This window comes from Mustela erminea, chromosome 3 (genome assembly GCF_009829155.1).
Source record: "Mustela erminea isolate mMusErm1 chromosome 3, mMusErm1.Pri, whole genome shotgun sequence".
NCBI classification, from domain to species: domain Eukaryota; kingdom Metazoa; phylum Chordata; class Mammalia; order Carnivora; family Mustelidae; genus Mustela; species Mustela erminea.
Window position 1 is genome coordinate 60,135,698 of NC_045616.1, and position 27,281 is coordinate 60,162,978.

Genomic DNA, 27,281 nt, shown 5'->3' on the forward strand with positions numbered 1-27,281 from the left:
TGAATGGATAAAGAAGATATGGTATGGGGACACCTGGGTGGCTCAGTTGTTGAGCATCTACTTTCGGCTCAGTTCATGATCACAAGGTTCCAGGGATCGAGCCCCGAATTGGGCTCCCTGCTCAGCCAGGAGCCTGCTTACCCCTCTCTCTCTCTGCCTGCCTGTGGTCTCTCTGTCAAATAAATAAATAAAATATTAAACACACACATACACACACACAAACAAAAATCAGAATATAATCAGAAGGGTGGATCCAGAGCAATACACTGGATCCTGTGTGTGTTTTGGTCTGTTAGAAAACTAGATCCCAAAATTGTAAATTGTATATGATTATCACTGTTATACTCTAGAAATATCATATTATATGTCAGCCATATTTTTATTAAAAATAAAAAAATTTAATACCTGCCTTTAAAAAATAACACAGTACATTGTTAGGTTTGCCTGTAGATATTTTTCAGGATATAATGTTTATTCCTCAAAAGAGAATGGGTAGAAACTGTTCTGTAGATATAGTATCTGTCCTAATGAAGGCGGGAACTAGTCTGCATTAAGCCTATTACTGTGATACTTTTTCTGTTTCCTCACTTGCAGGATTTCAATGAAATATTTGTTTTTATTCTTTTCAGATTATCTTTGAGACATTCATAGGCTGTAAAACGATAAAACTAATAGAATGGAGTACTGCTGCACCTCCAAAGTGACAATATTCAGTGTAATAGAATTTTCTTCTCTTTTAGTTCAGCAATCAGCAAACACTGGGAGGCTGAACTGGCTACCCTCAAAGGAAATAATGCCAAACTCACTGCGGCCCTGTTGGAGTCCACTGCCAATGTGAAACAATGGAAACAGCAGCTTGCTGCCTATCAGGAGGAAGCAGAACGTCTGCACAAGCGGGTAAGCTCAGAGCTGCAGCTGGCCCTGGGGACTGATGGCTAACAGGTCTTCCTGACCAGCAGAGACATACATGTATGTTCCTTGCAAGGACATCTGGAGATAGTCATTTCTTGTCACAACATACATATAGATGGTAGCAAATGTAGGTTTATTTAGTTAAGAAAAATACTTTTCTGGGGCGCCAGCGTGGCTCATGGGTTAAGCATCTGCCTTCAGCTCAGGTCATGATCTCAGGGTCCTGGGATCGAGTCCCACGTTGGGCTCTCTGCTCAGCAGGGAGCCTGCTTCTCCCTCTCTATCTGCTTGCCTCTCTGCCTACTTGTGATTTCTCTCTCTCTCTCTGTCAAATAAATAAAATATTTTAAAAAGAAAAATACTTTTCTATTCTGCCACTTACTAGCTCTCTGACCTTTGGTAAGTTACCCCTTTCTGCTCAATAATCTATGTATAAAATAGGAATAATAATATATAGTCTCTAGAATTCCTGTGAAAATGAATAGAGAAAATGAATTGATGTGCAGTTGCACCGAGTTAATGATAGATACTTTTATTATTTAATTTTATTGTTTTTTTGAGGAAGGAGCAACTTAAAAAATACAGGTAAGAAGTTCTTTATAAAGGTTGGTTACACAAAGTTTCCCCTACTATCCAAAAGCAAAGCAATCCTGTGAAACCTTTCTTTTTTTTTAATTTATTTTTTATTTTCAGGATAACAGTATTCATCATTTTTGCACCACACCCAGTGCTCCATGCAATCCGTGCCCTCTATAATACGCACCACCTGGTACCCCGACCTCCCACCACCCGCCCCTTCAAAACCCTCAGATTGTTTTTCAGAGTCCATAGTCTCTCGTGGTTCACCTCCCCTTCCAATTTCCCCCAACTCCCTTCTCCTCTCTGACTCCCCATGTCCTCCATGCTATTTGTTATGCTCCACAAATAAGTGAAACCGTATGATAATTGACTCTGCTTGACTTATTTCACTCAGCATAATCTCTTCCAGTCCCGTCCATGTTGCTACAAAAGTTGGGTATTCATCCTTTCTGATGGAGGCATAATACTCCATAGTGTATATGGACCACATCTTCCTTATCCATTCGTCCGTTGAAGGGCATCTTGGTTCTTTCCATAGTTTGGCGACCGTGGCCATTGCTGCTATAAACATTGGGGTACAGATGGCCCTTCTTGTCACGACATCTGTATCCTTGGGGTAAATACCCAGGAGTGCAATTGCAGGGTCATAGGGAAGCTCTATTTTTAATATCTTGAGGAATCTCCACACTGTTCTCTGAAGAGGCTGCACCAACTTGCATTCCCACCAACAGTGTAAGAGGGTTCCTCTTTCTCCACATCCCCTCCAACACATGTTGTTTCCTGTTTTGTTAATTTTGGCCATTCTAACTGGTGTAAGGTGATATCTCAATGTGGTTTTAATTTGAATCTCCCTGAGGGCTAATGATGATGAACATTTTTTCATGTGTCTGATAGCCATTTGTATGTCTTGATTAGAGAAGTGTCTGTTCATATCTTCTGCCCATTTTTTGATATGTTTGCCTGTTTCGTGTGTGTTGAGTTTGAGGAGTTCATTATAGATCCTGGATATCAACCTTTTGTCTGTGCTGTCATTTGCAAATATCTTCTCCCATTCCATGGGTTGCCTCTTTGTTTTCTTGACTGTTTCCTTTGCTGTGCAGAAGCTTTTGATTTTGATGAAGTCCCAAAAGTTTATTTTCGCTTTTGTTTCCTTTGCCTTTGGAGACATAGCTTGAAAGAAGTTGCTGTGGCGGATATTGAAGAGATTACTGCCTATGTTCTCCTCTAGGATACTGATGGATTCCTGTCTCACGTTGAAGTCTTTTATCCATTTTGAGTTTATCTTCATGTACGGTGTAAGAGAATGGTCGAGTTTCATTCTTCTACATATAGCTGTCCAGTTTTCCAAGCACCATTTATTGAAGAGACTGTCTTTTTTCCACTGTATATTTTTTCCTGTTTTGTCGAAGATTAATTGACCATAGAGTTGAGGGTCCATATCTGGGCTCTCTACTCTGTTCCACTGGTCTATGTGTCTGTTTTTATGCCAGTACCATGCTGTCTTGGTGATCACAGCTTTGTAATAAAGCTTGAAATCAGGTAACATGATGCCCCCAGCTTTATTTTTGTTTTTCAACATTTCCTTAGCGATTCCGGGTCTCTTCTGATTCCATACAAATTTTAAGATTATTTGCTCCAGCTCTTTGAAGAATACCGGTGGAATTTTGATCAGAACAACATTAAAAGTATAGATTGCTCTAGGCAGTATAAACATTTTAACAATGTTTATTCTTCCGATCCAAGAGCATGGAATGGTCTTCCGTCTTTTTGTGTCTTCTTCAGTTTCTTTCATGAGTGTTCTATAGTTCCTCGGGTACAGATCCTTTACCTCTTTGGTTGGGTTTATTCCCAGGTATCTTATGGTTCTTGGTGCTATAGTAAATGGAATCGATTCTCTAATTTCCCTTTCTGTATTTTCATTATTAGTGTATAAGAAAGCCACTGATTTCTGTACATTGACTTTGTATCCTGCCACGTTGCTGAATTGTTGTATGAGTTCTAGTAGTTTGAGGGTGGAGTCTTTTGGGTTTTCCATATAAAGAATCATGTCATCTGTGAAACCTTTCTTAAGCCAAAGTAGTATGAAGTGAAGAGTATCTCCTGCTTTCCAGAAGTTCACTTTGTCTTTACGAAAGACCTATGTTAGTATCTGTTTTTGCTAACCGACAAATCTGAGGACCATTTTTAGTTTTGCCAATAAAAGCTGTTACCATACTAATACAGGTCTTTAATGAATGTGAAGTGGCCTAATGCAAACTCTCAGGAAGTGGGGGACACTTGTATTTGTAATTTCAAACAGGAAAAGAATATCAGAAATCCCGGTATAAATAACATTAGAAGCCCAAACAGTTACTTGAGAAGAATTTTTTTGTATTCAGAGCATTTGCATTTACCCAGCAGGACGTAGATGCCACTAGTTTCTTTTTTTAGGAAGCATACCAAAGAAGTGAATTTCATAGACCATAGGAAATGGGTTTACTACCAGAGCACAATTTGAGGAATGGAGTAGGATCAGGGTGACAGGGAAAGTAATATGAAATAGAGACAGGGAGGAAGAGTAAGAAATCTGAGTAAATGTCATCCTATTGTATGTATAAAGGTTAACTTACGAGGAAGAAGAAGGAAGTTGTTGTTTAATATGTATAGAATTTCCATTTTGCAAGATGATAAATTTCTGGAGATCTTTTTCATAACAGTGTGAATATACTTAACACTACTGAATTGTACATTTAAAAATGGCTAAGATGATAGATTTTATTCTGTGGTTTTTACCACAATAAAATAAATTAATCCATGATAGTTAACTCATGAGCCAATAAATAGTCACTAAAGAACTGTCATATCCCCTTACTGTATAATCTCTGTCCTTAAGGAAATTTTGGGTTAAATTGTGAATTGGATTTTAAAGATCTAAGAAATGAAATCTTTCTGTTTATTCATATTTATAATTTTCAGTGCTCTTCTTTCCCTCTTGTAGATTAGAATTTCCATCAGGTGTCATTTCCTTGGAGCCTAAATTCCTTTGCAGTTTCAGCCAGAGTGGTGTAAGGGGCAGCTTTCTGTATTTAGCATAGGTTGTGTTTTCCTAGTTCTTCACATGTCTAGTCATTTTAGTTGTATGTTAGACATTTGAAATTAGATGACATACAGTAAGATTCTTTTATCTTACTCTGAATGATGTTGATTTTTGTTTGAGCCAAGCAGTTAAACTTACTTACAAATTTCCCTGAAATTGTGGAGGTATGGACTTAGACTTCATTAGAGTCCATTTATTTTAATTTTGCCCTTTAACCCTATGGTAAATTCCCTAGTCCTGGGAAATCTTTATTTCTAAGACATAACCCTTCTGGTGTTTCACTGGAAAGCTTGAGCTAATAACCCATGTCCTCTAATTTGATAGGACTGAAATGTCAAACTCTTCTCTCTGTGGTGAACCCTACCACAACTCAGCTCCTGCAGCCTTCCAGCTCCTTCCAACAGTCCCATGCTGGACTCCTTGGATCTTACCTGCGTGTATGTAGTTCAAGGGTTAGCCAAAGACTTGAAGGGAGTCTGTATGTTTATTTGGGGGCTTTCTTCATACAGTTCCTCCAATTTCTATCTGTTTCAGCTGTGCTAAGGAATCCCCAGACCCTCAGGCTCCTCAGGGAAATAAGACCACAGGTTTCTACTTAAGTTCTAGTCAAGCAGTGCAGCTAGACTACAGAGTTCCTTCAAGCAAAAGGATGTGTAAATGTGTATTTTTTTAATTAAATTTAATTTTTTTCAGTGTTCCAAGATTCATTATTTATGCACCACACCCAGTGCTCCATGTAATACGTACCCTCCTTAATACTCACCACCAGGCTCACCCAACCCCCCATCACCCTCCCCTCCAAAACCCTGTTTGTTTCTCAGAGTCCACAATCTCTCATGGTTCATCTCCACCTCTGATTTCCCCCAACTCACTTCTCCTCTCCATCTGCCTATGTCTTCCTTGTTATTCCTCATGCTCCACAAGTAAGTGAACCATATGATAACTGACTCTCTCGGCTTGACTTATTTCACTCAGCATAATCTCTTCCAGTCCTGTCCATGTTGATATAAAAGTTGGGTATTCATCCTTTCTGATGAAGGCATAATACTCCATTGTATATATGGACCATATCTTCTTGATCCATTCATCTGTTGAAGGTCATCTTGGCTCTTTCCACAGTTTGTTGACCGTAGTCATTGCTGCTTTGACCGTTGGGGTACAGATGGCCCATCTTTCCACTACATCTGTATCTTTGGGGTACCCAATGTGATTGCTTTCTTTCTGTCTCTTGCTCTACTTTGTCACTTAACAGGGCATTCAAACAGTTGAATTTTATGTTTTGGTCATGATTTGCAATTGTTAACTGTGGGAAAAATTTTCCAGTAAAAAGTACTCCATCATAATCAGAACTGGAAACTCCCCATAATGAATTCATTATCTATCTAATTGGACAAAAAAAACCCAAAAAACAAAAAAATTTAAAAACTGTTATATATTGAACAATAAGGAAATAATTCCCAAGAGTTTGAGTACATTTCATTTTGTGGACCACAGGACAGGAGAGCCTAGAGGAATTAAGTAAATAGGAATGACTTTCTGGTGAAAGTACATGCTGAGCTGAGAGCTGAAGGTTTGCTAATGTCTGAACAGCTTCAGTGGTAAGAGTGGATATTCTAGTTAAGTCAGCAAGATGGGTGTGAGAGTGGTTTATTCTTAGGATGAGGAGACTTGCCTATTTTTAGTTGGAAAAACCACATATGTGGTGTCTTGGGTGATGAGGATGGTTAAGTAGTTAAGGACTGATGCATGCAAGACCTGAGGGTTTAGATTTGATATTGTAAAAAATGAGACTTTAAAAGACTTTGAATGGAAGAGTTACACAATGATAATGAATGTTAGTTTATAGGAGGTAAAAATAGACAAAGATTATAATTATGTCCTCTTATGACCATTGCTGTGGTCTAGGCCTGGATGATCAGGGTCTGCACAAGGCTATTAGTACATGAATAGAAAGTAAGAAAGTGTTTAGAAATGTAGAGTAATATTTAAGGAGGGTAAGTAGATAATGGAAAATGTGAAGAAGGAGGATTTGCGTTTCGTTAATAGTGTAGAATTTACTGCATTCTTCTAGTCAGCCAAAATGTATGAGATGCTGATGTGTGTAAAGAGCTGTGATGGAGTGTGCATGCATGTTTTTATGTTGACTTCTGTCTATTTTGACTGTTGGATCCAACAATGTTGTTGGATGGTTTAACTCTGAGGGACAGTGCCCTTCTCTCTTCTCCCAGAAAATACCAAGTGCTCGTTAAAAGCTATGTAGCTCTTTGGGCCCTTAGTACATTCTTACTGACTAAAGAATGTTATCTTTTGCTACAGAGACACTATTGATGTGAAGTCATTCTAGTATCGACTGATTTAAGTTGCATTTTAAGCGTATCTTTTCTTCCAGATTCTCTTACATTTTGGAAATGTATTTGAAAAATTTCTCACTTCGGCAAGGCCAGTTTTCAGAAGCCATGTTTAATTTGAAAGCTGCAGATGGAAGGCAGATGGCTCTATCTGATTTGGAATATGTTGTCATAAGAAATTCTTAAAGAAGCCTTTCATTATAGGGGTTCTCAACTGTCATTAATCAATTAAGCTTTTCTAACATTTTCCATGACCAAGCCATGTAAATAATTATTCCCCAGTCTTTTTTTCATTGTCCTAAATTCATATCCTTAAAGAATCTATTCATTCTACCTTAAGTATCTTAATATTTCTCAAAATTGATTTTCATATGTTGTTTAAGAGTTATGATTTACCTGTCCAGGGCTTATTATATTTTCTGCAAGAAATCTCTTGAGATAGTCCTACAGCTTAACCTGTGTTTTCATTTCATCTTAGGTGACCGAGCTTGAATGTGTTAGTAGCCAAGCCAATGCAGTGCACACCCACAAGACAGAATTAAACCAGACAATACAGGAACTAGAAGAGACGCTGAAAGTGAAGGAAGAGGTATTTGTTCCTTCTCATTCATCTGTAACCCAGCTACCATAGGTGCACAAACTCCTGGAGTCTCTGTCAGATTTACAAGTGCTTTATGGAATAAAGTAAGGTTGTGGGGTGTTTTGGGGGAGGAGATGAAATTTTTTTCTATTGACAACGAAGCTTGTTCCTATTTTCTCCATCCTTGTTTCTGCTGTGAGGAACTACGGTGAGGCAGTCAGACTGAGATACTTGCCTTCTGTGAGAGAGTTGCATTAGTAACATCAACAGAAAACTGTGAGAGGTTAAATGAATTTTACAAGCTGTTGCTTTCTCTGGTTTCCAGTCATAGGATTTAATAGCACAGGAAAGAATTATACCCACAAGGCTTGAAGCAGCTTTAAAATGTTCTGATGGTTGTTTCTAAGCAGTGCTGTACTGAAGCCACCAAGCAGACTTGTTGCTTCAGATTATCACGTATTAGACAACATACCCATAAAGATGAATTCACTCTTCTAAAAATCAGCATAAAGGAATGTTTTTTAAATTATTCTCTTCTAAGGACTAAGACAATAAATTCAGGAGGGAAATAAGACTTTCTCTGTGCTTGATTTAGATTAAATATTGTTGCTAAAAACACTGCTCTACTTTTTCTAGGAAATAGAAAGACTAAAACAAGAAATTGATAATGCCAGAGAACTACAAGAACAGAGGGACTCTTTGACTCAGAAACTACAGGTGAGCAATAATATTTTGATTCATCTCTACATAGAGAGAATCTTCAGTCATTCTTTAACATAGTATTGACTTTTTTCCTGAAACTTTATTTTGGAGGTTCTCAGTCATTTTTCCAGGACTATCTGATTCATGACTGATCTTTGATTTTCCAAAAATTGTGATAACCTCACCTAGGTAGCATAAGATCATCAGAGATGGTCATTTATTAATTGCCTTTAGTACATTGTTCTAGGAATTTCCACTTTTTAACATAAAAAACACTCTGAATTTAAAGAGAATTTCTCATGTGGATTTCATTCAATCAAAGAGTTCTACTTATTTTTTTTTTACACTGAACTAATGAGTTTGAATTGCAATAGTAGTTGTGCCCTAATGGAAATTAAGCTAGCGACATCTTTCTTTCTTTATGCTTCTGAATTTTACTCACCTTTTTTGCATAAATAATGTTTCCTGACTCTAATTTCCGTACATATATCCTGTATCAGTGATTAGGGAAGATTTTTAGAATTCATTATCAAAGTTTCTGGCACCTCTGGCCCTTTTTTTTTTTTTTTCCACACCCCAGGGGTCAGCTGCCTCTATAAAAGAAGATTAGGACCACTTTAGAGTTTGGAGTAGAAATAACTGTATGTACAGAGTGAGGAATTTTGGATCAGGGTGGTAAGTGGGACCTGAAAGCCCAGGAATAGGAGAGTACCTCAATTGTAATGAGAGAGTCTTGCATTCATTGAGGGCTTCCTATGTGCCAGACACTCTGCTAAGCACTTTACTTCTGTTGTGCATTTTCTTCTTGTAACAGTCACCCGAGGAAACTGAGCTTATATAGGTTCACTTGTCCAATCTCCATTTATATAGGTAGTCAGAATTCTGGGACAGTGGAGAAAGGCTGTAGGTTCTTCATATGGCCTGAAACTTTTCCCTCTCCCTCTCCCTCTCCTATCACTGACTTGTAGCCATCTGATTTGTTTTGGCTAGCCCTATTAATTGTTGTTCCCACATTTTAATAATCTGTGTAAATTACTGGTTCTCGAGTGGGGCAGTTTCGTGCCAGGCGACATGTAGCAATGTGCCGAGACAATTTTGATTTTCACAACTCCGGCAGTACTATTGACCTGTAGTCGGTTGAAGTCAAGAATGCTGCTAAACATCCAATTATCGGGACCCAACTGTCAATAGTGCCAAGGTTGAAAAAGCCCGGTGTTGAGATAAAGATGAAGCATGTGCTCAGGGCTAGAAGAAGAGGGGGGAATTCAGTGGAGCTTTGTCTTTCGTTCCTTTGGTTCAGGCTGCCATTTTCGGAGTCTTTGCCGCCAATTAGGCGTTTGCCGAGCACTCATGTGCCTTTGTTAGTACTCTCACACTAGCAGGTGTTGTATCCCCATTTTCAAAGAGAAGGCCGCAGTTTGGGAGTGTTTGCAAGTTGACAAGGTGCTGGACTAGAAAGGAGTAAGACCGGGGCGCCTGGGTGGCTCAGTGGGTTAAAGCCTCTGCCTTCGGCTCAGGTCATGATCCCAGGGTGCTGGGATTGAGTCCCGCATCAGGCTCTCTGCTCAGCCAGAAGCTTGCTTCCTCCTCTCTCTCTGCCTGCCTCTCTGTCTGCTTGTGATCTCTGTCTGTCAAATAAATAAATAAAATCTTTAAAAAAAAAAAAAAAAGAAAGAAAGAAAGAAAGAAAGGAGTGAGACCCACGTTGGTTTGGACTCCACAGTGTCTGTTCTTTCTGTCCAGCTGCCCCACCGCTTCAGGCGGCCACGCTGCCAACACGTTCCTGACGGTTCTGGCAGACGTTTTCCCAGTTGCATACACATTGTCCCAGAGAAACTAAGATATATATATATTTAAGATTTTTAAGATTTTACTTAACATATAATTTATATTATATATAAACATATATTATGTATATATATATTTAAGATTTTACTTATTTATTTGACAGAGAGAGACAGCGAGAGAAGGAATATAAGCAGGGGGAGTGGGAGAGGAAGAAGCAGGTTTCCTGCTGAGCAGGGAGCCCAAGGCAGGGCTCCATCCCAGTACTCTGAGATCATGACCTGAGCTGAAGGCAGACGCTTAATGACTGAGTCACCCAGGTGCCCCAAGGCATTGTTTTATATAACCATCAAAATCAAGAAACTATATGTCTACAGACCTTATTCATATTCCCATAATTGTCTTAATAATCTCCTTTATAACAAAGTTTAAAACTTGTTTTTCTGGTCCAAGATTTATTCTAGGCTCATGTGTTGCGTTTAGTTGTCATATGTATTTATTTTGATGTTTGAGTTGTCCCAGATTTGGCCAGTGGGAACCCCTTCAGTCTAGCTTCTTTTTCCTTTTTATGTGACCCTGTCATTCTTTAAAGAATGTCTTCATGTTTTAGGACAACTACATATTCCAGGCTCATCTTTTTTCAGTCCTCAGCCTTGGAATTAGCTATTTCTCCAGAGAGAAATTTCTTCTTCTTCTTTTTTTTTTTCTTAAAGATTTTGTGGGGGCGCCTGGGTGGCTGAGTGGGTTAAAGCCTCTGCTTTCGGCTCAGGTCATGATCTCGGGGTCCTGGGATCGAGCCCCACATTGGGCTCTCTGCTCGGCGGGGAGCCCGCTTCCTCCTCTCTCTCTGCCTGCCTGTCTACCTGCTTGTGATCGCTGTCTGTCAAATAAATAAATAAAATATTTAAAAAAAAAGATTTTGTGTATTTGGGGTGCCTGGGTGGCTCAGTGGGTTAAGCCTCTGCCTTCGGCTTAGGTCCTGATCTGGGATGGAGCCCCACATTGGGCTCTCTGCTCAGGAGGGAGCCTGCTTCCCCGCCCCCCTCTGCCTGCCTCTCTGCCTACTTGCAATCTCTCTGTCAAATAAATACATAAAATCTTTAAAAAAAAAAGATTTTGTGTATTTATTTGACAGAAAGAACGAGAGCACAAGCAGAGGGAGAGGGAGAAGCAGACTCTCTGCTGAGCTGGGAGTCTGAATCGGGGCTTGAACCTAGTACCCCAGGATCCTGATCTGAGCTGAAAGCAGATGCTTAGCTGACTGAGCCACCCAGGCACCCCTCCAAGGAGAAATTTCTTTAAGCAACGACTGATATTTAGAAGCCAAGATCTGAGTACCAGATAAGCTTTTTGCTATTGAGATGACATTGCTTCTATGCCATTTAATAAGCAGGGCTGGAAATACATACATACCACATTATGTCTATTTCGGTAGCCATGTATGCATAAGACTGAATTCTTACTCATATCTCCCAATGCGGTCTAATACAATACTCGTATTTATAATTCCTTTACCCAATACTAAGAAACCTGATTCTTATTATCTACAATATATTTACTTACTTTCTCAATCTTAACACAGAAAATAGTTTTTGAACTACTAATTCATACCACGACAAAAAAAAAAATGCCGACAGAACCTTACCATCTAGAGATCACTAATTTTTTTTTTTTCCTCAGCCTGTGTTCAAAACTTTGTTGGGTTAGTTCCTCCCCTCCTGTGCAATTGGTTAGGTTATTCATTTGAAACATACTTCTGTTTGGGGTGCCTGGGTAGCTCACTCAGTTAAGCGTCTGCCTTCAGCTCAGGTCATGATCCCAGGGTCCTGGGATCGAGCCTTGCATTGGGCTCCCTGCTCAGTGGGGAGCCTGCTTCTCCTAGTCCCTCTGCCTGCTGCTCCCCTTACTTGTGTGCTCTCTCTGTCAAATAAATAAATAAAACCTTAAAGAAAAAAAAGAAACATACTTACGTTCATTTGTATCATATTGTATTCTATTTTCATATTTTCTTATCTGTTCTTCTACATTTTATTTATATATGCATTTCCTGAGTATATGAAACATTAGCATGGCTCCAAAAGTCAAACTATTCAGAAAGTTGTTTTTAGAAACCTCACCTCTAGTCCCCACTACCCTAGCATCTGCGTGGTCCTTCCCACCCCATTTCCACCTGCCACCTGTAGGTAACCAGTCTCGTTAGTTCCTAGTTAATCCTTTCTGCATTTCTTTTCACACAAATGAACAGATAGGTCTCTTTGTTTACCTTCTCCTCCCCTTTTTTTAGTGGTAACATGCTCTCAATTGCTCTTGTGCACTTTGCTTCTTTAACTGAAAATACATTCTGGGAGTCACTGTTTCAGTTCATCTAGATCTTGTCCATGCTTGTTATAGCTGTAAAGTCCCTCACTTGTGTGTGTGGTAGTTTATTCAGCTATTCCTTTATGGGGGTATTTATGTTGTCTCCAGTGTTCTGCAACACTACTACCATAAGTAATATTGTGTACAGGTATTTTGTTATTGTTGGAGGTATATCTTCAGGATAGATATTTTTTTAAGTTCTTTTTTTTTTCTTTTTCGGTTTTGGTTTTGGTTTTGTTATTTTTTAGTAATCTCTGCACCCACTGTGGGGCTCGAGCTCACTATACCAAGATGCAAAGTCTCGTACTCTTCAGACTGAGCTAGCCAGGAAGGATAGATTCTCAGAAGGAAGATTTCTAAGTAAGGAAATAAGGAAATAAACACATACGTACGTAGTTTGGTTAAACAATGTCAAATTCCCCTCCGTAATAGATTGTGCTGGTGCCTACTTAAACCACTACTGTGAGTGCTTGCCCATAGTCTCACCAACAAAATGTGTTGTCAATAGATAAGAAATGATAGTTTTAATCTGCATATCTCATGAGTGACATGGACATCTTTCATAAGCTTAGCGGTCATTTCAATATTTCTTTGTACATGGGTGGATGGGTGTTCATGTCTTTTGCCCTTTCCCTAGAGGATTTTTGGTTCTCTTTCTGGAGTTCTTTACATATTGCAGGAGTTCTTTTTATATCTGATTACATGTTAAAAATTTCTCCCAATTTTTTTTTTTTTTTTGGCTTTGCCTAAGATGGTGTTTTATGTAATAGATTTATTACTCTTTTCTTTTCTTGGTTCTGGCTTGCAGATCATATAGTTAGATAGCTCTTTTCCAAACTCAGATAATACAGGAATTCATGTGTATTTCCCACTAGTCCTTACAGGGTTTCATTTTTTACATGGATCTCTGAGTGTTTTGGGTTTATTCTTTTGTGTGTGGTATGAGATGTGGATGTAGCTTTCCAAATGTCTGCCCAGTTACCTCATTACCATTTATTTAAAACTTCATTAATTTTTCCAGAGATTGGAGATACTTGATTTCTATACACATTTTGATCTACTCGAGGCTTTCTATTCCAGCCTGCTAGTCACTCTATTAATGCCTCTGTACCACACTGCACCAACAGTAAAGGCTTCAATATCTGGTAGGACCAGGAACTCCTCCCAGAGTTCCTTTTTCTTTTTCTTTTCTTTCTTTTTTTTTTTTTTTTTTCAGTATTCTTACATATTTGTTTTATCATATGAAATTCAGTGTTTGGTACCAATTTTTGTGTCAACTGAAAATAAAGCTCCATAAAAAAATTTTACTGGGATTGCTTAAAATTTATAATATGACTTCAAGGAAGCAATATCTACTGAAATTTCTGTCTTATTCAAGAATAAGGAATGTCTTCCCATTTGTTCACATCTACTTTTTTGTTTCTCAGGAGTGTTTCAAGGTGTTCAACATGCTAGTTTGCATGTTTCTTATTTATTAATATTATATCTTCCTTTTTTTCTATTTCAGATGGGATTTTCTCTACTATTATATCTTTTAATTGATTATCGTTTGTATATTTGAAAGCTGTTGAATTCTGTATGCTATTTTTACGTCCAGCTACCTGACTAAATTATTTTATTATTTGAGCTAGTTTTGTCATTTATTCCATTGATTCTCAAGATTTTTTAGGTATTATAACACATAACTGCCCACAGAGGTAATTTTACTTTTATTCACCCAATTATTTTTTTTTTAAGATTTTATTTATTTTATCAGAGAGAGGGGGAGAGAGCAAGCACAGGCAGACAGAATGGCAGGTAGAGGCAGAGGGAGAAGCAGGCTCCCTGCCGAGCAAGGAGCCCGATGTGGGACTCGATCCCAGAACGCTGGGATCATGACCTGAGCCGAAGGCAGCTGCTCAACCAACTGAGCCACTCAGGCGTCCCTATTCACCCAATTATTAAGCCTCTTGATTTTTCTTGTCCAATTACACCTGTGAAAAACACCACTACAGTGTTAAATAAGAGTGGAGATGATGGGCTTATCTTGTCCCTCATCTTAGTGAAAATACCTCTAGTATTTTTCCATTAAGTAAAATGCTGGCTGTAACACTAAAATACATTTTATCATGTTAGGAGAGTGTCCTTCGTTCCTATTAGTGTGTTTTTATCAGGGATGAGTGTTGAATCTTGTTAATGGTTTTTTTGTTTTTGTTTTTTTTAAGTATCTCTGGAGTTAATCATAATTTTCTCTCTAGGTCTATTTAATATGGTTTATTTTATTCGTGGATTTTCTAATACCTAACCACCTTTGCATAACTGGAATAAATACCACTTAGCTATGGTATCTTATTTTCTTAATGTGGTATTAGATTTTTGGTCTTTAGTATTTATCATTTTTACACAATACTCATCTGTGGTATTGATCTGTAATTTTCTTCTTCTGGGGAGAGCTGTTTTTATAAGATTGAGGTATCAAGCTTATACTTTACACACAGTAATACTTCAGTCGTACTTGATGTGCTATCTTCATTTTCTGTGCTCTGCAATAGCGGATGGCGTATTGAAACTACCTGGGTCTTTGAACACTGACACCATCAGGGCCTGGTGCATTTTTATGGAGTAGTTCCTGGATTATTCTCTATTTCTTCTGCAGACACTGGGCTGTGCAAGCTTCCATCTAGGTTTCACAGAGTCAGCGAGCACTCTCTTATCTTATTTTATATAGTTGTCCATTGTCCTTTTCTTCTTTTTGTCCATTGTCCTTCTTGTCTAATCAGTGCCACTGTTTTTTTCTGTCCTCTACCTTACGAATTTCTCTTTTTTTTTTTTTTTTAAGATTTTATTTATTTATTTGAGAGACAGAGATCACAAGTAGGCAGAGAGGCAGGCAGAGACAAAGAGGAGGAAGCAGGCTCCGCACTGAGCAGAGAGCCTGATCGGGGCTTGATCCCAGGACCCTGGGATCATGACCTGAACCGAAGGTAGAGGCTTAACCCACTGAGCCACCCAGGAGCCCCATGAATTTCTCCTTTTATTTTTATTATTCCTGCTTCATACTTTGTTTTGGTGTACTTATTCTTTCTCAAGCATTTTAAGAAGAGAATTTAATTCCTTTATTTTCATTCTTTTACTTTTATGTATATGTGTTTAAAGCTATAGATTGTCCTCTGATGATTGCTTTAGGTATGTTTCATAGATTCTGATATTTAGTATGTTTATTATCATTATTTCCTGAAATTCTGTTATTTTCATCTTATTTCCCTTGTACCCATGATACGTTTAAAAGAAGGCACTTGGGGTGTCTGGGTGGTTCAGTGGGTTGAAGCCTCTGCCTTTGGCTTGGGTCATGATCTCAAGGTCCTGAGACTGAGCCCCGCTCCGGGCTCTCTGCTCGGCGGGGAGCCTGCTTCCCCATCTCTCTCTGTCTGCTTCTCTGCCTACTTGTGATCTCTGTCTCTGTCAAATAAATAATTAAAATCTTTTTAAAAAGTTAAAAACTAAATAAAAGAAGGCACTTTAGGGGTGCCTGGGTGGCTCAGGTCATGATCTCAGGGTTCTATGATGGAGCCCCACGTTGAGCTCTCTGTTCAGTGGGGAGCCTGCTTCCCCCTCACCCTCTGTCCCTCCATTCTGCTTGTTCTCTCTGTCTCTCTCAAATAAGTAAAAAATAATAAAAAGTAACAGAAGGTGCTTTAATTTCCTGGTAGAAGGACCTGTGTTTTTTTTTGGATTTATTTCTTAAGTTCTAGTTTTACTATCTTGTAACACAAGGGTTTGTGTAATTTCTGCTTTACATAATTGACTGCGCTTTTTTGCGTCATCTCATGTATGGTGTTTCTTTGGTGATGTTCTTATTGAATTTATAATTTTTGTTTTTTGTATTGTTACCCGTCCTGTGTTCCACTCGCTCTCTCCTGGATTGAGAGTGGCACAGTGAGTCTTTCATCAGTGTGATTTTATCTATTCCTCTTTACAGCTCCTGTAATTCCTACTTTATAAGGAGGTTGGTACTTAAATATAATGGTTATATCTTTATTGTGCATTGCAGCTTTTAGCCTTAAAGTGCCTTCCTTTGCCGCCTTTTCTACCAGTATCAAAACTTCTCATTATCTTGTGCCCATCCTGTTATTTTTGCCCTTCCTAAATGAAGTGCTCAGTGGAAGGACCTTTCTATTTTATGATTTTGTTTTCAATTCCTACTCTTACTGCATTGTGATCACATATTTTTTTAAATATTTATACTTAATGTAACTTAATATAACCTTTTTTGGCCTCATGTAAAATCAGTTTTTGAATGCTTCTTGTGTGTCATGTAATAATACTTAGAGACTGCTTTGTGAGCCAAACTGAAATTTTTTTTTCTTTTACTAGGTAATGCATTCATATTTATCAATACAATTTTTTATGCTTTGTTTTACCTTGTCATTGTTTTATGTAATAATTCCTATGTGTTATATTAATTTGATTTTTTCTTTCTCTATATATGTTCTTTGTCCTTTTTAATATCTTTTGATATTTAAGATCTTAATTTTGTTTAGTGTTTACTTTTAGACTTTTTAAAAATACTCCTACTGGGTTGCCTGGGTGGCTCAGTGGGTTAAAGCCTCTGCCTTCAGCTCAGGTCATGATTCCAGGTTCCTGGGATCAAGCCCCGCACTGGGCTCTCTGCTCAGCAGGGAGCCTGCTTCCACCACCACCACCACCACCCCCTGCCCCCTGCCTGCCTCTCTGCCTACTTGTGATCTCTGTCTGTCAAATAAATAAATAAATAAATAAATAAATAAATAAATGAATAAATAAATAAATTCTTTTAAAAAAAATACTCCTACTTAACTGTATACATATTTAAACTTTCACTATCTGGTTTATTAGTTTTTGTTTATTTATTTTTTAAATACTTACTTATTTTAGAGCATGAGCGGCAGGGACAGAGAGAGAGGGAGAGAGAATCCCAAGCCGACTGCAAGCCGAGCCTGGAACCCAGTGTGGGGCTCGATCTCATGACCCTGAGATCAAGACCTAAGTGGAAATCAAAAGTCGGGAGCTTAACCAACTGCACCACCCTGGCACCCTTGTCTGTTAGTTTTTAATGATAGCTGACTTTGAACTATAACCTATTAAATAATTAGAAGCTTATTCTCCTTTTCTCTTTTCCTTTTTTTTCTCCTGCTTTTTAGTTGTATTATTTCTACCTTGTCAGAATAAGTAGCGTTTGGGGCTGAGGGGAGCTCCGGTTTGGCTCAGTTAAGCATCTGACTCTTAGGTTTGGCTCACGTCATGATCGCAAGGTCATGGGACCCAGATCTGCATTGGGCTCTGCTCTCAGCCTGCGGAGTCTGCTTGAGACTCTTTCCCACTCTGCTCCTCCCCCTACTCTAGCTCTCACTCTTATTCTCTCTCTCTCTCTCTCTCTCATAAATAAATAAATAAATAAAATCTTTTTTAAAAAACTAACATTTTTATATTATTTTTTAACCATTGTCCACCTTTGTTTTAGTCTTTGATATATATTACATATGGTATATCTAGTACCACCAGTCCTTTCTCTCAAGTTTCTATGGTAATATGGATGAAGCTTTTCCTCTAGTAGATGGTTCCAGAAGAGCTCATGGGTTTAAGTTGCTTTTTTTTTTTTTTTTTTAAGATTTTATTTATTTATTTGTCAGAGAGAGAGAGGGAGAGAGAGTGAGTATAGGCAGACAGAGTGGCAGGCAGAGGCAGAGGGAGAAGGAGGCTCCCTGCCGAGCAAGGAGCCTGATGTGGGACTTGATCCCAGGACACTGGGATCATGACCTGAGCCGAAGGCAGCTGCTTAACCAACTGAGCTACCCAGGCGTCCCTAAGTTGCTTTTTAGAAGACTTAGTACTAGGGCACCTGGGTGGCTCAGTCAGTTAAGCATCTGCCTTCGGCTCAGGTGGTCATCCCAGAGTCCTTGGATCAGGTCCTACATTGGTCTCCTTGTCCATGGCGGGGGGGGGGGGGTGGGGGCGGGGGGTTGCTTCTCCCTCTGCATGCTGCTCCTCTTGTGTGCTCACTCTCTCTCAAATAAGCAGATGAAATTAAAAAAAAAAGTAATTTTAAAATAAATAAAAGACTTGGGTGACAAGTAGATATAAAGTACTTGGTTCACAATTTTCTTTCATTGAGTTTCTTGGAAATGCTACTACATTTCCCTTGTTTTTATGTTGCCTTTTTTTTTTTTTTTTTAAGATTTATTTTAGAGAGCATGAGCAGGGGAAGGGGCAGAGAGAAAGGGATAGGGAGAGAAGCAGATTCTCTGCTAATCATGGAGCCCAGCACAGGGCTAGGCACCCAGGACCCCAAAATCACAACCTGAAATCATGAGTCAGACACTTAACCACTGGAGCTACCCTGAAGTCCCTTATGCTGCTTTTAAGAGATCTATTCCAGTCTACTTCTCTTGCCTTGGAAGTTTAGGGCTCCTGTGTGTGCGCTGTGAGGATTTTTCCTTTATATATATATACATACATATATATATATATATATTTAGATTTTTATTTATTTATTTGACAGAGAGAGAGAGGGAACATAAGCAGGGAGAGCAGCAGGCAGAGGGAAAAGCAGACTCCCCGCTGAGCAGGGAGCCCAATGAGGGACTGAATCCCAAGACCCTGGGATCATGACCTGAGCTGAATGCAGACACTTAGCTGACTGAGCCATCCAGGTGCCACTTTTCCTTTATTATTATTTTTTTTTAGAGTTTATTTATCTACTTGACAAAGATCACAAGCAGGTAGAGAGGCAGGCAGAGAGGGAAAGGGAAGCAGGCTTCCTGCCGAGCAGAGAGACCAATGCGGGGCTCCATCCCAGGACCCCAAGACCACTACCCGAGCCGCAGGCAGAGGCTTATTTAATCCACTGAGCCACCCAGGCGCCCCTTCCTTTATTTTTAATGTCTAAGAGTTCTACTAAGATATTTCTCAGAATTGATTTTTTTGGGGGTCAGTGTTTTAAGGTACTTGGTGGGCCCTTTTAATGCGTAGATTTGGGTCTTCCTTTATTTCCAGGAAGTTTTCTTATGTAAAGATTTTAAATATTAGCTTTGTCCTATTGGGGTGTGTTCTTAAGGAGCTCCAGTGATATGTAGTTAGATGGTCTTTTCTTCTCTTCTATTTCAAACACTTTTTCTTTGACCATTTCCACTACGTTATCTCACTTGCATTCCCTTGAATATTTAAAAATAATAACTGAGTAAAGCATAATGTAATTTAAATTTATTTCATTTAAATTAAATGAAATAAAATTTAATTTTAAATTAATTTTAAAATTAAATTAAATTAAATTAAATTTTAAATTAATAATTAAATTTAATTTAAATGAAATAAATTTAAATTAAACTAAGTTTTATGATTCAGTCTCTATTTCTGATATAATTTTGCCTTTTTCTTCTATTTCTCTCAGGGTTTAATCATTCCTGTTTTTTTAGTTTTTTGGCTCATTTCTGTTTTTAGTGTTTGATATCTGAGTCAGGCTCTATTTTGAATGCCTGTTTGAAAATATTTAAAGTTCATTTACTTATTTTTTTAGTACCATGTATACTTGGGGCTTGAACTCATGACCCTGAAATCAAGAGTCATACTCTTTTCTGACTGAGCTAGCCAGGCACCCTATTTGACAGTAATTAATTCAGAATGGAGGCTTCTGTTTTCTTGCGCTTCATAGTTGGGGTTTTTTTTTTTTTTTCAGCGGGAGAGGCAGTGCTTTTATTTTCATTCACTGAAGTGTCGAGATTTTCATTTTCTGTTTTCATCTTAGGATAGTTTACGTAGATGAAGATAGCTCACACCTTTGTGTTTTGTGGATTGAGTGGCAGTTTTGAGTGGCTTACAGATTCTCAGTTCAAAACCACCCTCTTTTTGGAAGATAATAGGGGAGAGGCTCTGTGTCCTTCCCTGCTTTAATTTTCTCTTGTCTTAGAAGACTTTACGTTTCCCTGTGTTGCTTCTTCTCCTTTACTGTAGTGTGCAAGGAGGCTTCTTTCTCTTTCTTTGTGCCCATTTCTCCTCTCCAAGATTGCCTCCTGTCTCGTGTGCACAAGTCAGTCCCTTCCTTGTAGTTCGCTCTGGTCTACCAAAACTTTATTTGATTATTCAGGATTTCAACACTTCCAGGCTTTAGGGTTATTAGAGTTCAGTCTTAAGCCTTCTGTTTTCCTCTTCCCTCTGTTCTGCTTGCTCCATGACCCCGCCTCGCCCTTTGCAAAGGGTTAGAGAGAGAGCTTGGGAAATGTCTTTGCTGGAAATTGGAGTTTGATTTGTTCTGTTTCTTCAAGTTACTTTGAAGTCATGGAATCTGTGTGGTGTTATTCTTATTATTGGTTTTTATAGTTTGGGAGGATGGCTGAGAGAAGTCAGCACACAGAGTCACCGTTATCTTGGTGTCCCAGAAGCGCTTGCTTTCTTGTTGCCAGTCTCCTTGTTCTAGAATGCGTGCTGCATTAAAACAAGAACTGCCTTTGTTTATTTTCTGCTCTATCTCTATTGCTAGTACATAGAAGATGCTTAGTAAATAATCATTGACTGTCTCTTCTTCAAAACTTGTGTATGTGTCTTTTTTTTTTTTTTAAAGATTTTATTTATTTATTTGAAAGAGAGAGATCACAAGTAGGCAGAGTGGCAGGTAGAGAGAGAGAGAGAGAGGAGGAAGCAGGCTCCCCGCTGAGCAGAGAGCCCGATGCGGGACTCGATCCCTGGACCCTGAGATCATGACCTGAGCCGAAGGCAGTAGCTTAACCCACTGAGCCACCCAGGCGCCCCTTGTGTATGTGTCTCTTGCCCACTTTTCTCTTGAATTACTGATTCTTCTTTTGATGGTTTATATGTTGTGTTATATATGAAGGTTGATGACCTAATAGGGCAATATATCTTGCTTGTAACAGCTTAACGTGGGAATCAGCTGTCAAAGAATTTTTCTGTAACTTTTTTTTAGATTAAAAATGCAGGATTTATGGGGTGCCTGGGTGGCTCAGTGAGTTAAGTCTCTGCCTTTAGCTCAGGTCATGATCTCAGGGTCTTGGGATCGAGTCCTGCATCGGGCTCTCTACTCAGCAGGGAGCCTGCTTCTCTCTCTCTCTCTCTCTGCCTGCCTCTCTGCCTACTTGTGATTTCTGTCTCACTGTCAAATAAATAAATAAAATCTTTAAAAAAATAAAATAAAAATGCAGGACTTAAGCTGGCGGAAAATGAGCCTGATGTGGTCCCAATGATGATGGTGATAATTGTGTAAATTTGTTCTAATCATGCTAGTGTTGAGGTGCCATATATAACAATACAGAATGTGACCTTCTACCCACTAAGATTTTATACTTGCAGTTAGTGCACTCGGAAGCAAGTTAGCTCTGGCCTCCATTGCTTTATCAGGACTGAACCAGGTCTCTGGATTCCCCAAGCATGTGCTTACATGTCAGTGAAGAAGCAGCAGCTAGTAGCACAGAAATGGTTGGAAGCAGAAGAATATGTTAAGAGGGAGAAAGAGAGGCTTGGAAAACAGGAACATAAGGCAGACTAGTGGGAATTTCCCACCGTCCGGGGCACTGGTTGCCTGGTGTTGGCCTGTGTGCACTGACGGGGTTGGCCACTCTTGCTCTAGGATTACATTCTCTGCCTCAGAATAGACCAGCACTGTCAGCACTGTATTGGATCCCTTTTGTTATCTGACTCCTAAAATTCCTCCAATCAGAGAAATGGCTGAGAGTATGACACTCTGTCTAGATAGAACAATGCCATTTTAATAGCTGAGGAAATGTGGTGTTTTGCATGCCTCCATTGAAAATGTTTGCATGTTTCATTGATTGGCAAGGAGAACAAGGAAGCCTTTCACTGTAAGGAAGGCTTCAGAGGGCATACTGGGCGGTGCCTGGTGAAGTGGGTGTTTTCTACTGAATGACATTTGGTCTATTTTTATAGTTGGAAACATTCTACTCTTAAGCTTATTGTTGAAGCAGGCAAGAGAGCCTGCTGTGCAGTCATGAGTGGAATTTTTACATTTGATCCGGGCTCTGTTTTCTCCCTCCTAGTTTGGAGCCTCCATGCATGTGGCTTCTGCATTTATAAGTATTTCATTGGTTTCAAATCCTGCTCACTGTTTACTTATCTACCCTTTGTGGGTTATTCACAGGGAAGAGATTAGAAACATACCTGGGAAACCTCCAGCCCTAAATGCTTTCATATTAGATTGGGATTTCTTAGAATCTTCATTTATTTCTCATTAGAGCTGCTGTGTTCTAGTATTTTCCCAGGTTCTGGTGGCTCCTCCTGGCATTCTAAGAGTAAGAAGCCTTACTCTTAGTTATTTCTGTCAGGGCAAGTGAACATTTATGTTCAGACTCCTAGAAGAGGGTTACTTTCTTAGATGTATTTAAGCCAATTTCCCCATTATTTACCTCAAAAGTTTAGTTTTTACAGATGTTGTAAAAAATAAATTTTGGAAAAAAGTGCCCATAACAACAGCAGCTCTTTTCTGTTTGAACAGTAATATACAGTCTTTGTCCCCATGCATTCCAGTGTTTGCCGGTTTGGTCTGTGCTGCTTCATATTCAAGGTTTTTTCTCATTCAAAAATTTTTTTTTAAAAAGTGATCCACCATCCTTTAAATTTGATAGAATTTTTATAAGGTTTACATTTAAACCATGTATTAACATTTGAAACATAATATTTTTCTGAGGGACACCTGGGTGGCTCAGTTGGTTCGGCCACTGCCTTCTGCTCAAGTCATGATCCCGGGGTCCTGAGATCGAGTTCTGCATCGGGCTCCTTGTCCAGCAGGGAGCCTGCTTCTCTCTCTGCCTCTGGCTGCTACTCTGCCTGCTTGTGTGCTCTCTCTGACAAATAAATAAATAAAATCTTTAAAAAAAAATCTTTAAAAAAAATATTTTCTGAGGCTGATTCATATTGTATTATTAACACCAGAATGTTGTCATTGTCCCATATAATTGACGTATGTGAGTGAGGTTTCCAGAAAGGATATATCCAGAAAGGATATCCTTTTCCAGAAAGGATATAACTTTCAACTAACTGCTTATCTTAATACCTTGTGTAAAGTGTCATAGTTGGTTTTCTGCTCTTTTTCTTAATTTAAAGTTTTAACCAAAATTAAATCTCTGGGTCATTATATCATTTTATTTTTTAGAATCTCCTACTATATTTGTCATGTTTAGTAACACTTCTAGAGCAATACCTTCTAAGTTTTAAGTATGCTAGACTTGATTCTGTTTTTTTAATTAATATTTTTGTCATAAACTCTTACTTGCCTTTTGTCATTTTTTTCTATGATTTGCAGTATGTTGGAACTGTCAGCTTTATAATTCTCTCACATGTACGCTTATCATAGATCTTGACTATAGTTTTTAGCCATTGAGCTTCTTCCTCTGACATAAGCACTCAGTTGGATAGTGAGGCAAAACAAAGACTAATTAACACATTCATAGGATCCTAATACTTCCGTGTTAGAGAGTTGTTGTCTCACAAGTCTTTCTCCAGAATTCCCATTAAGGAAGAAAACGTATTCTCTTTTTCTCTACCTGCTTTCAGCTGAGAGTGCTACCAGTCTGTTATGCATTAGGGGAAAAAGAGGTGGGCACAATTGAAATTTTGAAATGGGACGTAGCTAATCCACAAAATCGTTCTCAGGGAGAAGCAGGCTCCCCTGTTGAGCAAGGAGCCGATGCAGGATTTGATCCCAGGATCCTGGGATCATGACCCGGGTTGAAGGCAGACGCTTAACCGACTGAACAACCCAGGCGTCCCTACAAAATGGATCTTTAATCCTCTTCGGTATTTGAAGTGCCCAGAGTGTTGCCTGGCACGAACTAAGCAGTCGGGAAGTATCTGTTGGGTTGGATAGATGGATTCTGGAATGAGCCTGTCAGTAAAACCACATGGATTTCTCAGAGGGCAGAATTCTAAAAATCTCCGTACATTGTGTTAACTTGAGATACAGAAGCTCATCTTCCCGCACGTCAAATTGCATCAGCTACCATGAAATTAGTAATAACAGAAGTTGTATTGTTTTCTAAGTTGTGAACTGACATGTGCATATGTATCACATTTTTGTTTCTAAAGGAAGTAGAGATTCGGAACAAAGACCTGGAGGGACAGCTGTCTGACTTAGAACAACGTCTGGAGAAAAGTCAGAATGAACAAGAAGCTTTTCGCAATAACCTGAAGACACTCTTAGAAATTCTTGATGGAAAAATATTTGAACTAACAGAATTGCGAGATAACTTGGCCAAACTACTAGAATGCAGCTAAGGAAAGTTACATTTCAGTGCCAATTGATTAAAAAATACACTGTCTCTCTTCATAGGACTGTTTGGGCTCTGCAACAAGATGGCACATAAAATCTGAATATCACTCCTCCTCCAGGAGGATGATCTTTTGAAAATTGGAATTGTATATTTCAGTGTAAATTTTAGAATTCAGCTCGTAGCTAGTTGGGGAAAAAGAGATGAAAAACTTGAACTACAAATTACCTCCATGTATATTATTGGCCATAGTTAACTAGAAAGTTATAAATAGACACTTAATGCAATCTTTTTTTTCTGATATTAGCCAATGGGAGAATTAACAATGTCTGGGTCACATCCCCTTTTTTGTGTTCAACACAGTGAAGGCTATCTGCTTTTTAAATTAATTTATTTATGATATCTAAAGCTGTGTTTTGTGCAAAAACTTAGTGATGAAAGCCCTGTCTTCTGTTGTAATCTGAATAATTTCTCAGGATATTTTTGCACTGCTGAGAAGCAGCGCCATTACCAATTAATTCTTGCCAGGAGTGAGAGAGAGCTGCATCTTTAACTGAAACATACTCACTAGAACTGGGTGTATAGAGTTCTTCCCTTTTTTTATACTGGAAGATATTTCACTCGGTGACCACTCTGGTACACTCTGGTGTTCTTGAATCTTGTCTGCTGTATAGTTTACTTTTCCATATTGATTCCATGTATTTATGAGAAGAAACTGTCTCCCATTTTATTACACATTTTAAAGCCAACTAACGAAGGCAGCTGAGTCCCTCAGAAATTTTTCTTTTTAAATTTCTAATAAATTTGACACACAGTACTGAAATACAGCAGCCCGTCCTCGACGGTCTGGCCTAGCAATGTTAAGTATATTTACAGAATATGCAGTTACATTTATTTATATATTTTGCAAGAAATCTTTTCTGAATGATCAATGCATTTCAATTTACAACTAATAATGGTTATTGGGGAACTGTTTATTATAGATCATTTTAAGGTGTATAGCAATTTTAAAGGGGATCCATTTCCATCAAACAGCCGATCGGAGGACTATTGGGATTGGAGCCGTGTACTGTGTCCAGGTCTTCACATCAGCCACATCTCTAGTCAAACCTCACAAGGCAATATTCTGAACTGTTAACTAGGCGTTTCAAACGGGAATTCAATTCAGTAGGCTCTTCTCAATGAATAAGTTTTAATGTTGTTTTGATGTAATTTTAAAAGACTTTTAGCAAACATGCATTTCTTTCTATATTTCTTTTAAGAAGCTATTTTAAAAGCAAGCCAAGTGCTGTCTAGTCTGCTTACGGAGTTAGGGATTGCATCAGAGTCCATATATCCTCGCTGTACAATGCCTGTGATGTTGAGGGAGGGTTCTTTTTTAAAGTGTATGCTTGAGTCTCTGACTCTATGGTAGAGTCTGCAAATGCACTGACTTTGTTTGTACCCCAAAACGACGGAATTGTTAAGTACAAAATCAAGCTAATGAATCAATTTGTAACCATTTTTTCACTCACAAATAGCAACTCAACACTAGACAATTTTGTTTTATATATGTATGTGTATGTATGTAAATACATACATATTAATTTATACTAGAGTGAAAAATAAATGGTTTCTTTCTAAAGTTAGTTTCTAAAGTGAGTTTTCAGGTGTCTCTGAAAAGTTTCTATCAGACACTTAATCATCGTGTATTCTATGTGCTATGACATCATGTAAGTTATCTCCATCTATTTTAGGATATTTTCCTCACCTATTTATTATAGGGAGGGTAAATTTAGGTACACAAGCTCAGAGCTGAGATATTTCTCTGATAAATCAGGTAATAAAATTTATTTGTGTTGATGGAATTTTGAAGTAGATGTGATTTTATCCATCAGTTTCTGAGTAACAAAGAGCACCAGATTTTAATTTAAATAGGGGATTTAACACTAGGGATCAGGGAATTTAGTTATGAAGAGTTAAAAATTTAAAAAAAAAAAACAGTGCAAGCTGTTGAAATGGTAAGTGAATTATTTTAATGATGTAATAAGATATTTTTAAATTTTGACATAGTCGTCATTTAATGGGAAAATAACTCACCAAAATGTCTCCCCTTGAATTGTATTGATAGGTGAGACATGTGTGTAATTCATTATATACATATACCCATATGTATATACAGAAAATTATTTTTAATATTTTCCTACTGATAAGAAGTTTAAAATTGGAAATTTTGTGAGTTTTTTCCTCGTCCAATAGGGCCTAATTTTTTTCTCTTTTTAGTGATTTCACAATTTGAGGGCTGCACCTTTAAATTCCCAGAGTGTCATTAGACGTGTACAGTATATGGGATAAGGTGGACACAAGTGCACATATAAATAAAATCTTAAGACTATTTTAAATACTCATTTACAGTAGGAGAGTATCTAGAAATCATCATTACAAGTCATAATTAGGTTGTGTGTCTACTGCAGTTTTCTCCATTTCTGTATTATATAAATAAAAGTTTGCCTATTAAAATCTGATTTTCCCAGAGACAAGTATTATATAATGTATCTATATTTAGATCCAACTGTGGTAATATATTTATCAGAAAATGATGCTGGGGACTGTCACCTGAACATGTGGACTTGAAGGGACACAGACAAGGAGAGCAGAGATCGATCCCATTGTGTATCAGTTATTCTCTGATAATGATGAATTCTTGTACAAAAAAA

General features: G+C 38.3%; 1 protein-coding gene across 1 annotated transcript in view; it reads left to right on the top strand.

Moving 5' to 3' along the window:
* HOMER1 (homer scaffold protein 1) overlaps nt 1-26,552 on the top strand; it is a 136,054-nt gene extending 109,502 nt beyond the window's left edge. Inside the window, exons 6-9 of the mRNA XM_032335882.1 lie at nt 741-897; nt 7,394-7,504; nt 8,132-8,212; nt 24,404-26,552. Of these exons, the coding sequence (XP_032191773.1) occupies nt 741-897; nt 7,394-7,504; nt 8,132-8,212; nt 24,404-24,592 (538 nt within the window). The 3' untranslated portion in view covers nt 24,593-26,552. The remainder of the gene's footprint in view (nt 1-740; nt 898-7,393; nt 7,505-8,131; nt 8,213-24,403) is intronic.
* Nucleotides 26,553-27,281: the final 729 nt, after the last annotated feature.